Source organism: Podarcis vaucheri, assembly GCF_965113315.1.
Source record: "Podarcis vaucheri genome assembly, chromosome: 2".
Lineage (NCBI taxonomy): Eukaryota > Metazoa > Chordata > Lepidosauria > Squamata > Lacertidae > Podarcis > Podarcis vaucheri.
The window spans coordinates 132,913,365-132,929,940 of NC_138760.1; the positions used below are offsets into that span (position 1 = coordinate 132,913,365).

At 54.0% G+C, this 16,576-nt stretch overlaps 2 protein-coding genes and 1 long non-coding RNA gene across 7 annotated transcripts; 1 reads left to right on the forward strand and 2 right to left on the reverse strand.

The window, feature by feature from the left end:
- Positions 1 to 706: 706 nt before the first annotated feature.
- On the reverse strand, positions 707 to 7,699 carry LOC309525833 (class II histocompatibility antigen, M beta 1 chain). 2 transcript variants are annotated; one of them, XM_082211445.1, is made up of 6 exons: positions 7,270 to 7,699; positions 6,801 to 7,085; positions 4,067 to 4,351; positions 3,023 to 3,139; positions 2,164 to 2,205; positions 707 to 1,281 (listed from the first exon to the last, which is right to left on the reverse strand). In XM_082211445.1, the coding sequence occupies exons 1-6, from the start codon at positions 7,328 to 7,330 to the stop codon at positions 1,271 to 1,273; spliced, it is 801 nt and encodes a 266-aa protein (XP_082067571.1). In that variant the 5' UTR covers positions 7,331 to 7,699; the 3' UTR covers positions 707 to 1,270. The 2 variants fall into 2 exon arrangements, with proteins under 2 accessions (XP_082067571.1, XP_082067572.1); XM_082211446.1 differs by having other exon boundaries at positions 707 to 1,289; positions 2,170 to 2,205; positions 7,270 to 7,697.
- Positions 7,700 to 10,399: 2,700 nt separating this feature from the next.
- On the forward strand, positions 10,400 to 11,835 carry LOC309526289. 4 transcript variants are annotated; one of them, XR_014216707.1, is made up of 4 exons: positions 10,400 to 11,171; positions 11,275 to 11,315; positions 11,377 to 11,583; positions 11,679 to 11,809. It is a non-coding gene; the product is annotated as an uncharacterized lncRNA (long non-coding RNA). The 4 variants fall into 4 exon arrangements; XR_014216705.1 differs by having other exon boundaries at positions 11,275 to 11,595; positions 11,720 to 11,835; XR_014216706.1 differs by having other exon boundaries at positions 11,275 to 11,583.
- On the reverse strand, positions 11,685 to 15,991 carry LOC309526288 (class II histocompatibility antigen, M alpha chain). Its single transcript, XM_082212207.1, has 5 exons — positions 15,838 to 15,991; positions 13,124 to 13,381; positions 12,666 to 12,947; positions 12,424 to 12,552; positions 11,685 to 12,122 (listed from the first exon to the last, which is right to left on the reverse strand). Exons 1-5 carry the CDS (start codon positions 15,920 to 15,922, stop codon positions 12,118 to 12,120), a joined length of 759 nt encoding a protein of 252 aa, XP_082068333.1. The 5' UTR covers positions 15,923 to 15,991; the 3' UTR covers positions 11,685 to 12,117.
- Between the last annotated feature and the right edge of the window lie 585 nt (positions 15,992 to 16,576).

Genomic DNA, 16,576 nt, shown 5'->3' on the forward strand with positions numbered 1-16,576 from the left:
AGGCCCCGGGTTCAAACTCTATCACAGACCTCAACACACACTCGGTGCTTGTGAGCTTAGCAGCCGCAAAGGAACATTTGTCCCCCCCCAAAAAAAAAAGAATATTTTAAAAGCTGAGCTGCCCGTTTGGTTCTGGAAACGGCTCTGGGACTCCTTTAAAAAAAAACCCTTCTGCTTAGGAAAGGCAGCAGGATGCAGTTGGTTGAGGGTGGGGTGGGGTGGAGGCCTCCGTAGCTCAGTGGTTAGAGCACTGGGAGGCTCCGGGTTCAAATCCTGCCGGTGGCATCTCCAAGCAGGGCTGCCGAAAGCACAACACCTGCCTTGAATTCTGGAGTCAGAATCGGCTGCCGGTCAGAGTGGGCGTTAAGAACCCCGAAGGCAAAGAGAGAAACCACACAGCGCGTCCGAAGGCATTTTGCCCTTTTATTTTTGTGTCAACAAATCTCCTTTAAAAAATGAAGCCCGGACGCACGACGGCAGGCAGGTTAGGAAGGGGAGGGCGGAAGGTCCTTGGAGGAAGGGGCTCGCTTTGGGAGGGCAGAGTTGGAAGGGACCTCCAGGGGCCATCTAGACGAACCCTCTGCAATGCAGGAAGCGCAGCTTAACAAAAGCAGGTAAGAAATGGTTTGAATGCAAAGTCCTCTTTTGCAGGAAAATCTTGTCCCACACACAGGAAGGTGAACCCTCTGAACCCGCACCCGGGACCTTAGCGTTCTCCTTAGTTCTTATTTCAAAGAAAAGTCTTAATAAAAGCATATATACAAATGTGCACACCTCTCTTTAAAAACCTGGAGAAAAGGAGCCCCACGGGTAGATTAAAAAGAGTTCCTCTCCCACAGAGTCAAGGAATTGTACAGCTGGGACCCCCAGCGGTCATCTAGCCCAACCCTGTGCAGTGCAGGAATCTCAGCTCGATTGTACCTGATGACAGGCAGGGGGGGATAGAGGAGGGGCATCTTTGCGCAATGCGCTGCAGCGGGTTGGTCTAGAGAACCTCCCGGGGTCCCACAGTTCTGTGGTTCCAATCAGCTGCTGCAAAGGAGGCAGCGGCGAATTAGACGAGTGAGAGACATTAGCAGAGGAGGAGGCAGGGTGTGGGGAGGGTGCTGGGCTCAACGGGCCCCCTTGGGGCTTCGGGGTGGGGGTCTCCGGAGGGTCTTCGAAGCAGCAGCAAGGCAAGGTTTGGTGACTTCGCTTTTGATGGTTTAGGGTCTCCCCAACGGATCCAGGATGAAATCGCCGCCGAAGGAGTTTGGGGAGAAAGGCGTCTTCAGAGCCAGGCTAGCGACCTGCGGAAAGGGGTGTGTGTGTTGGGAGTTTAGAAGTTCATGGCGGGGGGGGAGTAAATGCTTTTTTCTGTTTGGGGACTCCCCCTTTGTGGTTCAGGCTCTGTCCCAAGCCAAGCCCCCCCTCCTATCACATCTGGGGAGCCCCCTGGTATAACATCTGGCTGTATAGTCCTCCCTGGCAGGGTTGGTGTGGGAGACAGGGTGGTGTAATAATAATAATAATAATAATAATAATAATAATTTTTTATTTATACCCTGCCCTTCCCGGTTTTAAAAACCGGGCTGAGGGCAGCTAACAACAAATTTAATACACTTAATTGGAAAAGCAGCATAAAAACAAGAATAACGATAAAATTCAAAGTTGAGAAAGTTAGGACCTGCGAGAGACCAGGGTTGGAATTCCCACTCAGTTGTGTAATTCACAGGGTGACCTGGGGGGGGGGCACAATCTCTCTCTTTCTCTCTGCCTACCCTACCTCACAGGGTTGTTGTATGGGGGGGGAGAGACTCCTGTGTGCTGCTATAAATGCAATAGGGAGCGGAGGGCAGGAGGGATTTCCGAAAAGCTTTTCACTTTGCTGACTCTGAAAGCGGGGGACCCGAGTGGAACCGATCCTTGGAATAACTGGAGGGTGGGGGACTCGAAGGCTGGCTGTGGGATCTTTGCTGGAAGGGAGACCCCTGCCCTCTCCCCCCTCCAAACAACTGCCCTAACCCTTAAAAAATTACCCCCGATGCTCAGCCAGAATTTGTTGCCCTAAGAACGTGAGCGGAGCCTGCAGGATCAGGCCAAGGAACATTGCAAGGCAGCCCAAGTTGGCTTCTTGTGGCAGGCAGTTCCACAGTTTAAGCGGGAGGGAGGGAGGGAAGGGACTCTTACCATTTGGGTAGGTGCTGCCATCAATGGGGGCGTAGCCTGGAAGTGGGGAGAGAAAGAGGGAGTCAGCAAAAAGAACGGCCCCCACCCAGAGGAAAACCCCACCCAACCGCCCGCCCACCTGAGGGGTCACCCATCAACGGGGCCCAAGCTGATGAGAGCTCAGAGGTTTCAGTGTATAAATCTTAAGGAATCTGCAAAAAGCAGGTTATAAATCTTAAGGAGTCGGCAAAAAGCGGTGTATAAATCTTAAGGAACTGGCAAAAAGCAGTGTATAAATCTTAAGGAGTCGGCAAAAAGCAGGTTATAAATCTTAAGGAGTCGGCAAAAAGCAGTGTATAAATCTTAAGGAACTGGCAAAAAGCGGTGTATAAATCTTAAGGAATCGGCAAAAAGCGGTGTATAAATCTTAAGGAATCGGCAAAAAGCGGTGTATAAATCTTAAGGAATCGGCAAAAAGCAGTGTATAAATCTTAAGGAGTCGGCAAAAAGCAGGTTATAAATCTTAAGGAGTCGGCAAAAAGCAGTGTATAAATCTTAAGGAACTGGCAAAAAGCGGTGTATAAATTTTAAGGAACCGGCAAAAAGCGGTGTATAAATCTTAAGGAATCGGCAAAAAGCGGTGTATAAATCTTAAGGAATCGGCAAAAAGCAGTGTATAAATCTTAAGGAATCGGCAAAAAGCGGTGTATAAATCTTAAGGAGTCGGCAAAAAGCAGTGTATAAATCTTAAGGAATCGGCAAAAAGCGGTGTATAAATCTTAAGGAGTCAGCAAAAAGCAGTGCATAAATCTTAAGGAACTGGCAAAAAACAAAACCCCACCCCCCCCAGCTCATGTTCTCCACTGGCCCATACCTTCGGGGAATCTCCTCTTCCAAAGGACGGTGCCCACGGCAAGGAGAAGGATGCCGACCCCCAGCATGGCTGCCGAGACCCCCACTTTCCACCGGAGGCCCAGAGCCAGGCCTGGCGCTGCGGGAGAGACAGATAGGGCAGGGAACTGTTAAATGCGGGTCGCCTTCCTCACCTGTGGGGTGGAGGTATTCTGACCCCCCACCCACCAACCCTCTTAACCGCTTGGCTCTGTGGGGCTGGGGCTGCCACCTAACACCGGTCCTGACTTCGTAAGGAATCAGCATTTCAGTGTGGCAGCTCCTGAATCCTGTGGAACTCCCTGCCTCTTGATAACAGGCGCCTGCTAAAAAGCATTCTTGTTTCTGCAGGTGTGGGTGGGTGTTTCAATCTGCTTATCACTCATCACGAATTTAAAAGTTTTTAATTATTGTTCTATTTTTTCCTTCCTTAGGGTTTTTAAAGCAGAGGTTGGCTGGCCATCTGGCAGGGAAGCTTCAGCTGAGATTCTTGGGGGTTGGACTAGATGACCCTCGGGGTCCCTTCCAACTCTATGATTCTTACTAACTGCTTGGAATCGTTTCCCCCCGAAAAGCGGCGTATAAATTTAATGAAATAAATAAACCAGGCCCCTGAAAGAGCAGGGCGAAATGTTTCCCCTTTTGAGAAGAGAGGGTCCGGCCTGGGCTCAGTGGCAGGACACATGCTTGGAGTGCAGAAGGAGAGGCAGTGCTGCCAGTCTGTGCGGACAAGGCTCAGCGAGATCATAGAATCCTAGGCTGGTGGGCTTGGAAGGGACCCCCAAAGGCCATCTAGGCCAGCCCCCTGCAAGGCAAGAATCGCAGCTGGACCTTTCCTCCAGATCTCAAGTTAGTTGGTGGCTCATTGTGGTCAAAGAGACATTCTGCACATGCACAGAGGCATTTGGGGAATCCAGTGGGAGGCTGCCATTCTCTTTCAAAGCCACCCACGTCGGTGGCAGGGAGTTCCATAGCTGAACCCTGTGCTGCGTGAAGCAGCCCAGCCCCGCCCCCCGCCGTCACTCACCCCAGTCCTTGGTGAGGGTTTCATTCAGGCTCACGTGGGTCACCTGGCAGGTGTAGGTGCCTCCCTGCCGGGGGTCCAGGGGGAGGGTGAGCAGAGTTTGGTAGGTCCAGTCCCCGTTGCTGGAGGGCACTGCCGGCGGGCCTGTCCCGTTCTTCAGGGGGGCCCCGTTCCACAGCCAGGTGACGGTCACGTCTTGCGGGTAGAAGCCCCACACGACACACGCCAACATGATGGACTCTGGGGTGTTCTGAGGGATGACAGGGAATACCTGGACCTTTGGGGGAGCTGTGGAGAGGAGGGGGGACAGAATCCGAATCCGCATTAGATCCTTCGAGGGTTGGCTCAGCTGCATGCCTCCTGGTGGGATAATCTTGCCATCACTTACCACCCCACTTGCCATCACTTGCCACCCCACTTGCCTCCCCACTTGCCTTCACTTGCCACACTACTTGCCACCACTTGCCACCCCACTTGCCATCACTTGCCACCCCACTTGCCATCACTTGCCACCCCACTTGCCACCCCACTTGCCACCCCACTTGCTGTCACTTGCCTTCACTCGCCACACTACTTCCCACCACTTGCCTCCCAACTTGCCTTCACTTGCCACCCCACTTGCCATCACTTGCCACCCCACTTGCCACCCCACTTGCCATCACTTGCCACCCCACTTGCCTTCACTTGCCACCCCACTTGCCACCCCACTTGCCCTCACTTGCCACCCCACTTGCCACCCCACTTGCCACCCCACTTGCCATCACTTGCCACCCCACTTGCCATCACTTGCCACCCCACTTGCCACCCCACTTGCCCTCACTTGCCACCCCACTTGCCATCACTTGCCACCCCATTTGCCACCCTACTTGCCATCACTTGCCACCCCACTTGCCACTCCACTTGCCTTCACTTGCCACACTACTTCCCACCACTTGCCACCCAACTTGCCACCCCACTTGCCACCCCACTTTCCTTCACTTGCCACCCCACTTGCCCTCACTTGCCACCCCACTTGCCCTCACTTGCCACCCCATTTGCCCTCACTTGCCACCCCACTTGCCTTCACTTGCCACCCCACTTGCCTTCACTTGCCACCCCACTTGCCACCCCACTTGCCACCCCACTTGCCATCACTTGCCACCCACTTGCCTTCACTTGCCACCCCACTTGCCACCCCACTTGCCCTCACTTGCCACCCCACTTGCCATCACTTGCCACCCCATTTGCCACCCTACTTGCCATCACTTGCCACCCCACTTGCCCTCACTTGCCACCCCACTTGCCTTCACTTGCCTCCCCACTTGCCTTCACTTGCCTCCCCACTTGCCCTCACTTGCCACCCCACTTGCCTTCACTTGCCTCCCCACTTGCCCTCACTTGCCTCCCCACTTGCCCTCACTTGCCACCCCACTTGCCCTCACTTGCCTCCCCACTTGCCTTCACTTGCCTCCCCACTTGCCCTCACTTGCCACCCCACTTGCCCTCACTTGCCACCCCACTTGCCCTCACTTGCCACCCCACTTGCCTTCACTTGCCACCCCACTTGCCATCACTTGCCACCCCACTTGCCTTCACTTGCCACCCCACTTGCCACCCCACTTGCCACCCCACTTGCCATCACTTGCCACCCCACTTGCCATCACTTGCCACCCCACTTGCCACCCCACTTGCCCTCACTTGCCACCCCACTTGCCATCACTTGCCACCCCATTTGCCACCCTACTTGCCATCACTTGCCACCCCACTTGCCACTCCACTTGCCTTCACTTGCCACACTACTTCCCACCACTTGCCACCCAACTTGCCACCCCACTTGCCACCCCACTTGCCTTCACTTGCCACCCCACTTGCCCTCACTTGCCACCCCACTTGCCCTCACTTGCCACCCCATTTGCCCTCACTTGCCACCCCACTTGCCTTCACTTGCCACCCCACTTGCCTTCACTTGCCACCCCACTTGCCACCCCACTTGCCACCCCACTTGCCATCACTTGCCACCCCACTTGCCTTCACTTGCCACCCCACTTGCCATCACTTGCCACCCCATTTGCCACCCTACTTGCCATCACTTGCCACCCCACTTGCCCTCACTTGCCACCCCACTTGCCTTCACTTGCCTCCCCACTTGCCCTCACTTGCCTCCCCACTTGCCCTCACTTGCCACCCCACTTGCCCTCACTTGCCTCCCCACTTGCCTTCACTTGCCTCCCCACTTGCCCTCACTTGCCTCCCCACTTGCCCTCACTTGCCACCCCACTTGCCCTCACTTGCCACCCCACTTGCCTTCACTTGCCTCCCCACTTGCCTTCACTTGCCTCCCCACTTGCCCTCACTTGCCACCCCACTTGCCCTCACTTGCCACCCCACTTGCCTTCACTTGCCTCCCCACTTGCCTTCACTTGCCTCCCCACTTGCCTTCACTTGCCTCCCCACTTGCCCTCACTTGCCACCCCACTTGCCTTCACTTGCCTCCCCACTTGCCTTCACTTGCCTCCCCACTTGCCCTCACTTGCCTCCCCACTTGCCCTCACTTGCCTCCCCACTTGCCCTCACTTGCCACCCCACTTGCCCTCACTTGCCACCCCACTTGCCTTCACTTGCCACCCCACTTGCCCTCACTTGCCACCCCACTTGCCCTCACTTGCCACCCCACTTTCCCCACCTGGCGTCCTCCGGCTACACCCCAGGTGTTTGGGGCTGCTACTCCCCCCCCCTGCCCCCAGCGCCCCCCACTCACTCTTCCTGAGCGCCGAGGGTCCCCACAGCGGGCGGACCTGCCCCTGGCAGCGCGGGGCCTCCCCCTTCATCTGCGCCCCCAGGAGGGCGTTCAGGTGGTCGGCGAAGTAGGCGGTCAGCTGGTCCCAGGGGTCGTAGGCGCCCAGGCCGCAGGGCACGAAGCTCCCGCTGGATCCCTCGAAGCAGATGAAGGGGATCTTGTTGAAGGCCACCGTCCAGTTGAGCCAGAGGGCGCGACCCCCGTCCGAGAGGAAGCAGTCCTCCTGCAGGTGGACGACGAAAGCCCCTGCGGAAAGGGTTAAGGGATCGAGCGGGGGGTCATTTGCACCCCACCTTTTTCTCAAGGCCGAGTCTCCCCTCCCTCTTCCAACCCCCCCCCCACAACAACGACCCTGCGAGGTCGGTCGGGCTGCAACTTCCGCAGCCCCGGATCTCTCGATCCTTTCCGCCCCCCGCCCCCCCATCCTTACCTGTTGGCAGGTAACTCAGCGCCAGGCAGAGGCCGGCCAAAGCCGCCCCCAGAGGCCGCATCCTGACTCCGCTGGGCCAGGAGGAGGAGGAAGAAGGATCCGCTTTGCAGGCTCCGGATCTCTCTCCGCGCTCCTAGGGATCCACTTGGCAAGGGATCCCGGGTTTCGTTTCTACGCTCTCTTGCCGGATCACCAACTCTGACCAGCCCCCGGATCCCAGTGAGAGATCTGCTCTCGCGGATCCCTTCGCTGTAGTCGTGGGGGGGATTTTTTTTGCGTGGGGGGGCAGTGGGATCCTTTCCTCCCTCCAGAGGAGAGTCGCAGTCTCTGGATCCCAGCTCCTCGGGGGGATTCCTCGGAGAGAAGGATCTCCTCTGCTGCAACTGCTGCTCTGGCCGCGTCCAGGGGAGCCGAATCTGCCCCCCAACCTCAGCCCTACACTGGGGGAAGCCAGAAATCCCCCGTCCCGCGGGGAGCCAATGGGGAGGCCGCCCGCCGCCGCGTCATCAGTCGCCGGGCAGAGAGGAGCCGTCGGGGTTTTTCAGGAGGAAAGTCTGTGAAGGGCAGAGCAAGGCTTGCATTTTATCCCGGGGCCACAGACTAGTTCCCTGGCGCCCCCCTCTCTGCCCCCCATCCCGGCTTCTCGGGGTCAAAGCAGGGCCGGCGAGGGGCGTGGCCTGGGGAGAAGGGGCGTGGCCTCAGCAGAGTCCCGAGGGCCGGGCAGCGAGGTCTGGAGGGCCGGGCAGTTGGGAGGTTCCTACACACGCCTTGCCCTAATAATAAAAAAACCCCATAGAAATTCGCTCCACTATGAAGTTGGAAGGGACCCCGGAGGGTCATCCAGACCAACCCACTGCGATGCAGGAATCTCAGGGCGCACAGCGGGCCAGAACCGGCCCCCGCCCCCCCCCCCAGTCCCCAGTCGCTTGAGCCAGAGCTCCTGTTTGGTCGTTGCTTTTTTGCATTTTGCAGAACCACCACCAGCCAGAGGGGATCCGAAACCGCCCGGGGGCCGCCAGATATAGAATCAGGCCCCCCTCCCCCCGCTTCCTCTTCCCCTCCCCCACTGCGCTTTGGCTCGGGTCCACTTTCACTTTCGCCCTGCAAAGGAGCCGGGCGAAGCGTCAGGAAGCCGTGGGCGGGGAAGGGAAGGTATTTGGAAAAGATCGGACGAGTCTCTGTCATTTTTTAAAAAAGATTTTTATTAAATTTTCCACTTTTATCATAATCACATTTTGTTACCTAATTCTGTAACTTAATACATTACTCTGTAAGAGCATCGACCTCCTTCCCTCCCTCTTTCTGACACACACCTTTCTATATTCTTCGCATTTCTACAATCACATGTTTACCTTCTATCTTATTGTAATATTTCCCCTTGTTAAATCAGTTCCTTATATTTACATTTCAATTCAAGCCTTTCAGATGTTTACAATTTTCTTTCATGTAAATTTATTCCAGTCCTCCTGAAACAGTTTGTCACACTGATTACTGATTGTCAACTTGGCCACCTCTGCCGTCCTCCACCATCTTAACCTGCCAATCTTCCAATGTTGGAAGATGTTGGAAGACGAACTGTGTTTTGCAGGGGGTTGGACTGGAATATCTGTTAATAAATCAGAAAGAGGAACTGAGGGAAGTCGTAGGGGGGAGGGAGGGGGGAAATATAATTGTTGGAATAACTTGTTATGTGAAAATAGTCAAAAAAAGAAGAAAAGAAGAAGAAAGAAATTCATTTTATTGATCCTCCTTGCGAATACAGTATGAGGTCACTCATTTTTATTTTTATTTTAAACAACTTGTAAAGCAGAACTCTTTAAATAAGCTGGAATCAGGCATTTAATTTTTTTGCAAAATAAACAGAAACCCCCACAAGTGAAGCTTTCCCAAATCTCCCAGCCTGGTCATGGTTGTTGCATGAGAACAGCAGGGCCAGGAAAAAAACAAAGAACAAAAAGCCCAGGTGTGTGTGGAGCTATTTTTTGAGACAGGGGAGAGGTGTCCCTCCCCTGCCCCCCTGCAAGAAGATCAAAGTGGAGGAGACAATCTTGCAGCCCCTTCCAAATTTGTCAATACCTGCCCCATGTACTGGGGAAAAAAGAGAGACAAGGCACGTACTTTGGAAAACCGAGAAAAACTTCAATATTGTTTTTTTTAATGCCACGGATTTTGTAATTGCCTGCCCCTCCCCCTGCTCTAATTCCCAGGCCACGCTCTACCTGAGGAATTCTACCTGGCAGGGAATAACGCACCTTCTTTGACTGTACAAGTCACATCCATGGACTCACTCCCCATCTTTCTGGCCCTGACCCCCCCCCCTCAGATTCCCCCCACCCCACAAAGCCACCCCCCCACCTTCTGCCTCAATTCCTGCTTGCAACGCCAGGAAGGACACGAAAGAATAGTTCCAAAATCTTTTGTTGGTTTCCCCCCCCCCCCATTTTATTTTTTTGCACCCCTGGCAATAATTCCACCTGGCACCCGGCGTCAGGAAAGCAAAGGAAAGGGACACATCGCTGAGGAGGAACAATTGCAGGTGCAGCATCCGTAAGATCCGAAAACAATCCCCCAAAAAACAAACTTCCCCCCATCTTTTTTTTTTTTTTTTTTTTGCTCCTTCCATCTCTCTGCTCTCCCTCTTTTAAAAGTTGCAATGTCTCTTTAGTCCTGCGTGGGCCTCCCAGTCTCCCCCCACCTTTTAAAACTAAGAAGATGCCCACTGCCTTTTTATCATGTTGCCCGGCAAAACCACCCTGCAAGGTCCCGGGGAATATTCAAGCCTTCCCCATAGCTGCTGTATGAAAGGGCAGAAATTCAACTGGTGGTGACGCTTCCCCCCCCCCAAAAAAAAATCTCCTGTGCTTCCACATCCCCGATAGCTCAGTCTGTAGAACGACTAACTTAGCCAGCTAGCCCTGGGGATCATCTAATGTTTATTGGATGGATTTCCCCCCTAAATTGATTTTTGAATTCTTAATTTATTGTTATTCACGTTTTATACTGTATTTTATGCTGTTTTTTTGTTGCATCAATTAAATGTTTTAAATTTGTTGTTAGCCGCCCTGAGCCCGGTTTTCTGAACGGGAAGGGCGGGATATAAATAAAAAAAATATTATTGTTGCTATTGGAGACACACATTGGGCCAAATATTCTTGCATAGCAGGGGGTTGGTCTAGATGACCCTGGTGTCCCTTCCATGAGTCTATGATGCTAAAACATAGAAAAGGGAGAGGGGTTCTGGGGATTACTTCTGCCCAGCTGCCCTCTGCAAGCTGAAAAGGGGAAAACTGCACTTCCTTGCTGTAATGGACAGCACTCTTAACATGCTCAGAGGCACCATCAGTTCACAAGTGCCTGGGCTCAGCCCTGCCACACACACAGAAGAAAAACTGTGCTGCAGGGCCCAGCTGCTCCTAATGAAGAATCGCGTGGTACAGTCCTCTCCTGCCGCAGCAATTAGCAGGTGATGGTCTCTGTACCTGCAGGAGAAGGTCCTGTTAAAGGGCCACTGGCAGACCAGGAAGGTCTCTTATTTCCCTGGGAGCGCCGGAAAAGCCTGCCCAGAAAACAGATCTGGGGCCAAGCTGTGTCCGTGTCCTGGTGAGAAAGACCCATAGGTGGGAGGAGCAGGAGTGGGGGTGGTGCTAGCGATGTGAGCAGTGGGGTGAGTGATGGTTGTGGTTCTAGCAATGTTCAATCTACCTAAGTTTCTTGTTCTAGCCGAAGGCCTTGACAAATCTGCAGCAACAGTGCCAGTGCTAGCAGTGGGGTTGGTGGTGATAGCAGTGTCAGAAGTGGGGCTGGTGGCGACAGGGGTGTCAGAAGTGGGGTTGGTGGTGATAGCAGTGTCAAAAGTGGGGTTGGTGGTGATAGCAGTGTCAAAAGTGGGGTTGGTGGTGATAGTGGTACAGCTGTCAACTTTTCCCTTTTCTTGCGAGGAATCCTATTCAGAATAAGGAAATTTCCCTTTAAAAAAGGGAAACGTTGATAGCTATGCTATGATAGTGGTGTCAGAAGTGGGGTTGGTGGCGACGAGGGTGTCAGAAGTGGGGCTGGTGGTGACAGCGGTGTCAGAAGTGGGGCTGGTGGCGACGAGGGTGTCAGAAGTGGGGCTGGTGGTGACAGCGGTGTCAGAAGTGGGGCTGGTGGCGACAGGGGTGTCAGAAGTGGGGCTGGTGGCGACAGGGGTGTCAGAAGTGGGGCTGGTGGTGACAGCGGTGTCAGAAGTGGGGTTGGTGCGACAGCAGTGTCAGAAATGGGGCTGGTGGCGACAGGGGTGTCAGAAGTGGGGTTGGTGCGACAGGGGTGTCAGAAGTGGGGCTGGTGGTGGCCACAGGGGTGTCAGAAGTAGGGCTGGTGGCGACAGGGGTGTCAGAAGTGGGGTTGGTGGTGGCGACGGGTGTCAGAAGTGGGGCTGGTGGCGACAGGGGTGTCAGAAATGGGATCTGAGCCAGACCCGCTTCATCCGAACCTTGTTGGGCTCCCCTCCTCTGCTCCTTCCACCCCCTCATTTACCCCACTGCTCCTCTAGCAGCAATAACTTTAACGGGAGCAGAAGAAGCTCACTCGCATCACTGACCCGCCTCACCCAGGACTGCCCGCACTGACTGGCAGCCGTTTCTCTCCGGGTTCACAGACTGGACTCTCTCTCACCCCTGCCGGGAACCGGTGGCAACGGAGACACGGGCGGACAGATGTTCGCCGCTCACTGAATGCAAATGGGCACACACATACAGACACAGATTCTGGCACTGAGGGGGCAGTTCCCGTGGGGGGGGGCGAGGGGGTGACTTGAAAGGTGACGCTCCTTCTCCTCCAAATCCCTCCTTCAGGTCGACTCTGGGGATTTCATTCTGGAAAAGAGAAAGGTCGTGGAATCACAGAACTGGAGGGAGGGACCCCCAAAGGTCATCTAGCCCAACCCGCCGCAATGCAGGACTCTTTGATGGTTGCCATATTTCACGTCAAGCGGTGTACACGTTTTGCCCAGCAAGGAAACAGATGGATGAAAAGGGAACCTGCGACCTTGCAGGGGGTTGGGATGGATGACCCTTGGGGGTCCCCCTTCCGACCCTACAAGCCTTTGGTTCCACCTGCCCCAGAGCTGCAGCCTCCCCCTTCCCCAAGGGGCCCGGGGGCCTCCTCCAGCTCTACCTGTGCTGTCGCGCTTGCAGGATACTGCCACCAGGACCACCCCCGCGATGGCAAAGAGGACGCCAACCCCAAACGCCAGGCCACACAGGATGTTCTCCAGGAGCTCCGAGGGGACGGGATTTTGGGGGACTGCAGGAGGGAGAGAGATAGGACAGAGGGTCAGTCGGGAGGGGGGGTCAGGTGAGAGCACAAGGGCCATTCGGGGCAGGGTGTGGGGAGAGAGGGGGAGAACAGGGCCTCACCCCAGAACGTCTGGATGCTGAAGGTGTCGCGGGGACTCTTGACATTGCAGCTGTAGATGTCTCCTTCCTGGGGGGTCACCTCCAAATAGGAGAAGAGCTCAAACTCCAGGTCCTCCACAGGGACTGCCGGAGGGGTGGAGACCCCCTGGGTCACGGGCTCGCCTTGGTACGTCCAAGTGACCTCGGCCGCCGGAGGGAAGAGGTTGGTGACTGAGCAGACGAGCGTGTTGGGCTGGCCCAATTGCAGCGGCTGCAGGGGGAAGACCTTCACCTGAGCAATACCTGGGGGGGGGGCAGAAGGTGGCAATTTGAGAACGTGGCCTTTTCAGTGGTGGCTCCCTGTCCTTTTACTTACATTATTATTTGCATTTTTTATTTTACTTATTATTATTTTTATCGTAGCATATTTTTTTGTTTGTCCCTCCCTCCGTCCCCGCAAGGCAAAGAAACCCGCTCACCTTTCGCTTCCGGCATAATTGCGAAATAGTACGAAAAGTTGCTCAGCACGTCGTTGCAGAGCTGGTTCAGCACCTGGATGTGACTTTGGGGGGTCCGGGTCCGCACCCCCGGCTGGAAATCAGGGAGTCGGGGGTGCCAGGCAGACTCCGAGGAGTTGAACCAGAAGAGTTCCTCATTGTCCAGCGTTTGGACCATCTCAGGGAGAAGGGAATCTTGCTGGCACAGGTAGACCTCAGAGAACAGGTGGGCAGGATCCTCTGGAGAAGAAAAAGAGGGAGGTGGGTCACCCGCCACCATTGAGGTGGAGATAAGAAGCTGCCCCAAATCACAGCTCAGTCAGTAGAAAAGGAGGCTCGTAATCTCAGGGACACGGGTTCGGGTTCTCAGGGACACGGGATTGGACTAGATGGCCCTCAAACTCCACAATTATTTTGATTCTGCGATGTGCCTCCATGCGCCCCTCCATGTGCCCGTCTTCTGCTGCCTGCCCTCTGCCTTCTGCCCTTCACCCTCCCTGGCTAAGTCATATGTGCCAGTGATGGATGGCAGGAAAGCATGAACTTTTGATTTGAGTTTCTGCAGAAATGAGGCTGCATTTCAATGTTGCATTTTAATCTCGTTTTCAAGTTGTATTTTAATCCATTGCTTTTATACCTGGTGTCAGCCGCCCTGAGCCCGGTCTTGGCTGGGGACGGCGGGTTATAAATAAAATTTATTATTATTATTATTATTATTATTATTATTATTATTATTATTATTATTAACTAACCTAGGGCCATCCAACCTCTGCCTTCTGAGGAAGCTTCTTCTGCTTGCAAACAGCAATTACTGTCAGAAAGTGCTTGTGGGGTGAAACAGGGGCTATTGAGCTGGGGTTGGACTAGATGACCCTGGGAACCCCCTTCCAAATCTATCGTTCTATGAGCCTGTGGTTCCGCCAGAGTCCTGTTCTGACGGCGCTGCTACAAGCGGGGAGAGGAAGGAAGGAAGGAACTTCCTCAACGCAAGTAGGCGGTTTTAAAGCACATTTCCCCCCTCCAAACACCATTTGCCCCTCCCCCTTCTGCAGCCCCCTCAGTTATAGGGGTTTGGGATTATTAGGGGATGGGGGAGAGAAGGGGAAACTGGGTGCCAAAATACTATTTACATAGTTGAGAGGTCCTGGGCCCGAAGGAAGTCAGATTATCCTCCCCCAGGGCCAGGGCCTTCTCAGTGGTGGCTCCGACCTGGTGGAATGCTCTGTCCCAGGAGACCAGGGCCCTTCAGGATTTAACCTCCTTCCGCAGGGCCTGTAAGACAGAGCTAGTCCTCCTGGCCTTTAATTTGAATTCAGCCTCATCTTTTATTTCCCTTTTCTTCCCTCCCCTTCCCCTTTTATGAAGATCACTCGCTCTGGGATCCCACAGCTCATTCTCACCTGATCTCCTTGCTAGCCCTGGGGATTATCTAATTGATTTTTTGAATTTTATTGTTATTCATGTTTTTATACTCTATTTTATGCTGCTTTTATAATTGTTTCAAATTGGTTGTTAGCTGCCCTGAGCCCGGTTTTTGAACCGGGAAGGGCGGGGTATAAATCAAAAATTATTATTATTATTATTATTTGGAAAAACGCTGTAAACAACTGTGCCTTCGCAGAGGGTTGGGCTAGATGACCCTCAGGATCCCTTCCAACTCGCCAGTCCTGTGAGTCGAGAGTGTGCCCACGGGTGTCAGATCCGAGTTCAAGTCACACCAGCAGGCTGCTCAGAAGTCTCCCCCCCCCCAGTTTAATTGCAAAGTGAAACTTGAAAGGGATTTAAAAATAAATAAATAAATACGGGTTGGCATTTCTCTAGCGAGCCAAGGTCACCTGGAAGTCCCAGAGGAGCTGGCATCTTCTGGGTGGGGGGACAGCAGACCACCCAGAAAAGAGTTTGGGGCCGGGTGGAGGAGAGAGAGAGAGAGAGAGCTGCACCGGTTGAATTTCTGCCTGGCAAATCATAGAATCATAGAATCATAGAGTTGGAAGAGACCCCAAGGGCCATCGAGTCCAACCCCCTGCCAAGCAGGAAACACCATCAGAGCACTCCTGACATATGGTTGTCACGCCTCTGCTTAAAGACCTCCAAAAAAGGAGACTCCACCACACTCCTTGGCAGCAAATTCCACTGTCAAACAGCTCTTACTGTCAGGAAGTTCTTCTTCATGTTTAGGTGGAATCTTCTTTCTTGTAGTTTGGATCCATTGCTCCGTGTCCGCTTCTCCGGAGCAGCAGAAAACAACCTTTCTCCCTCCTCTATGTGACATCCTTTTATATATTTGAACATGGCTATCATATCTCCCCTTAACCTCCTCTTCTCCAGGCTAAACATGCCCAGCTCCCTTAGCCGTTCCTCATAAGGCATCGTTTCCAGGCCTTGGACCATTTTGGTTGCCCTCCTCTGGACACGTTCCAGTTTGTCAGTGTCCTTCTTGAACTGTGGTGCCCAGAACTGGACACAGTACTCCAGGTGAGGTCTGACCAGAGCAGAATACAGTGGCACTATTACTTCCCTTGATCTTAGCAAGTACACGGACGCTGCCAAGGGAGGCGTGCTGCCAGCTCGTAGGAACTCGCCAGGGCTAGGGGGAAAGTACACAATCTGAAAGCCCCCCACCTTCCCCCCCAAAACCCCCCACCTTCGTTTTCACACCCCACGCAGGTAGGAAACGGGGAGACGCATTTTTGTACCTCGCACTTCGGCCGCTGCAGCCGCCGCTGCCCCCCAGAGCCAGGCCAGGGCCGCCAGACCCCCGTTGCACCTCCCGGGACCCATCGTCCTCGCTGCCCCACAGCAAATCTCCGAGCCCCACAGCTGAGTCCCCCCAACTCGCAGCAGCTTCGGGGAGGGAGGATGCCTCCCCCAGGCAGCCAATGGGGCTTCGTTGCGCTTCATCGTCATCAGTTGCCAGGGAGAGGCTGCCCGGTTTCGGCTCTGGAGCGCAGACGGGCTGCTTAGGCTGCGGGAGGAGAGAATCGCAGGGACCCCTGAGGGTCATCCAGCCCAACCCCCTGCAAATGCAGGGACCCCAGCTAAGAAATCCCCGACGCATGGCCCGTCTGACCTCTGTTTAAAAGCTTCCAGTGAATCGTAGATCACCCAGGAGCTGCCTCGGAAAACGGTTCAGCCGGTGCAGAATTTGGCGGCCAGTTTGCTGACCAGGGAAAAACGGTTTGGACGTATCGCACTGATCCTGACCCAACTGCACGGGCTGCCAATTAGTTTCTGGGACCAATTCAAAGTGGTGGTTTTGCCTTATAAGGCCTTGAATGGCTCAGGATGATGATGATGATGATGATGATTCACTGGAGAACAATTTTTGTTGCATTGACACCTGCAGTTGTTCTAACCTAATTTCAACGTGCTGATTTCATATCTGAAGTTGTTTTTTGTTCTGTAAGCTCTAGGGTTATTTTTTTTTTTGCAATT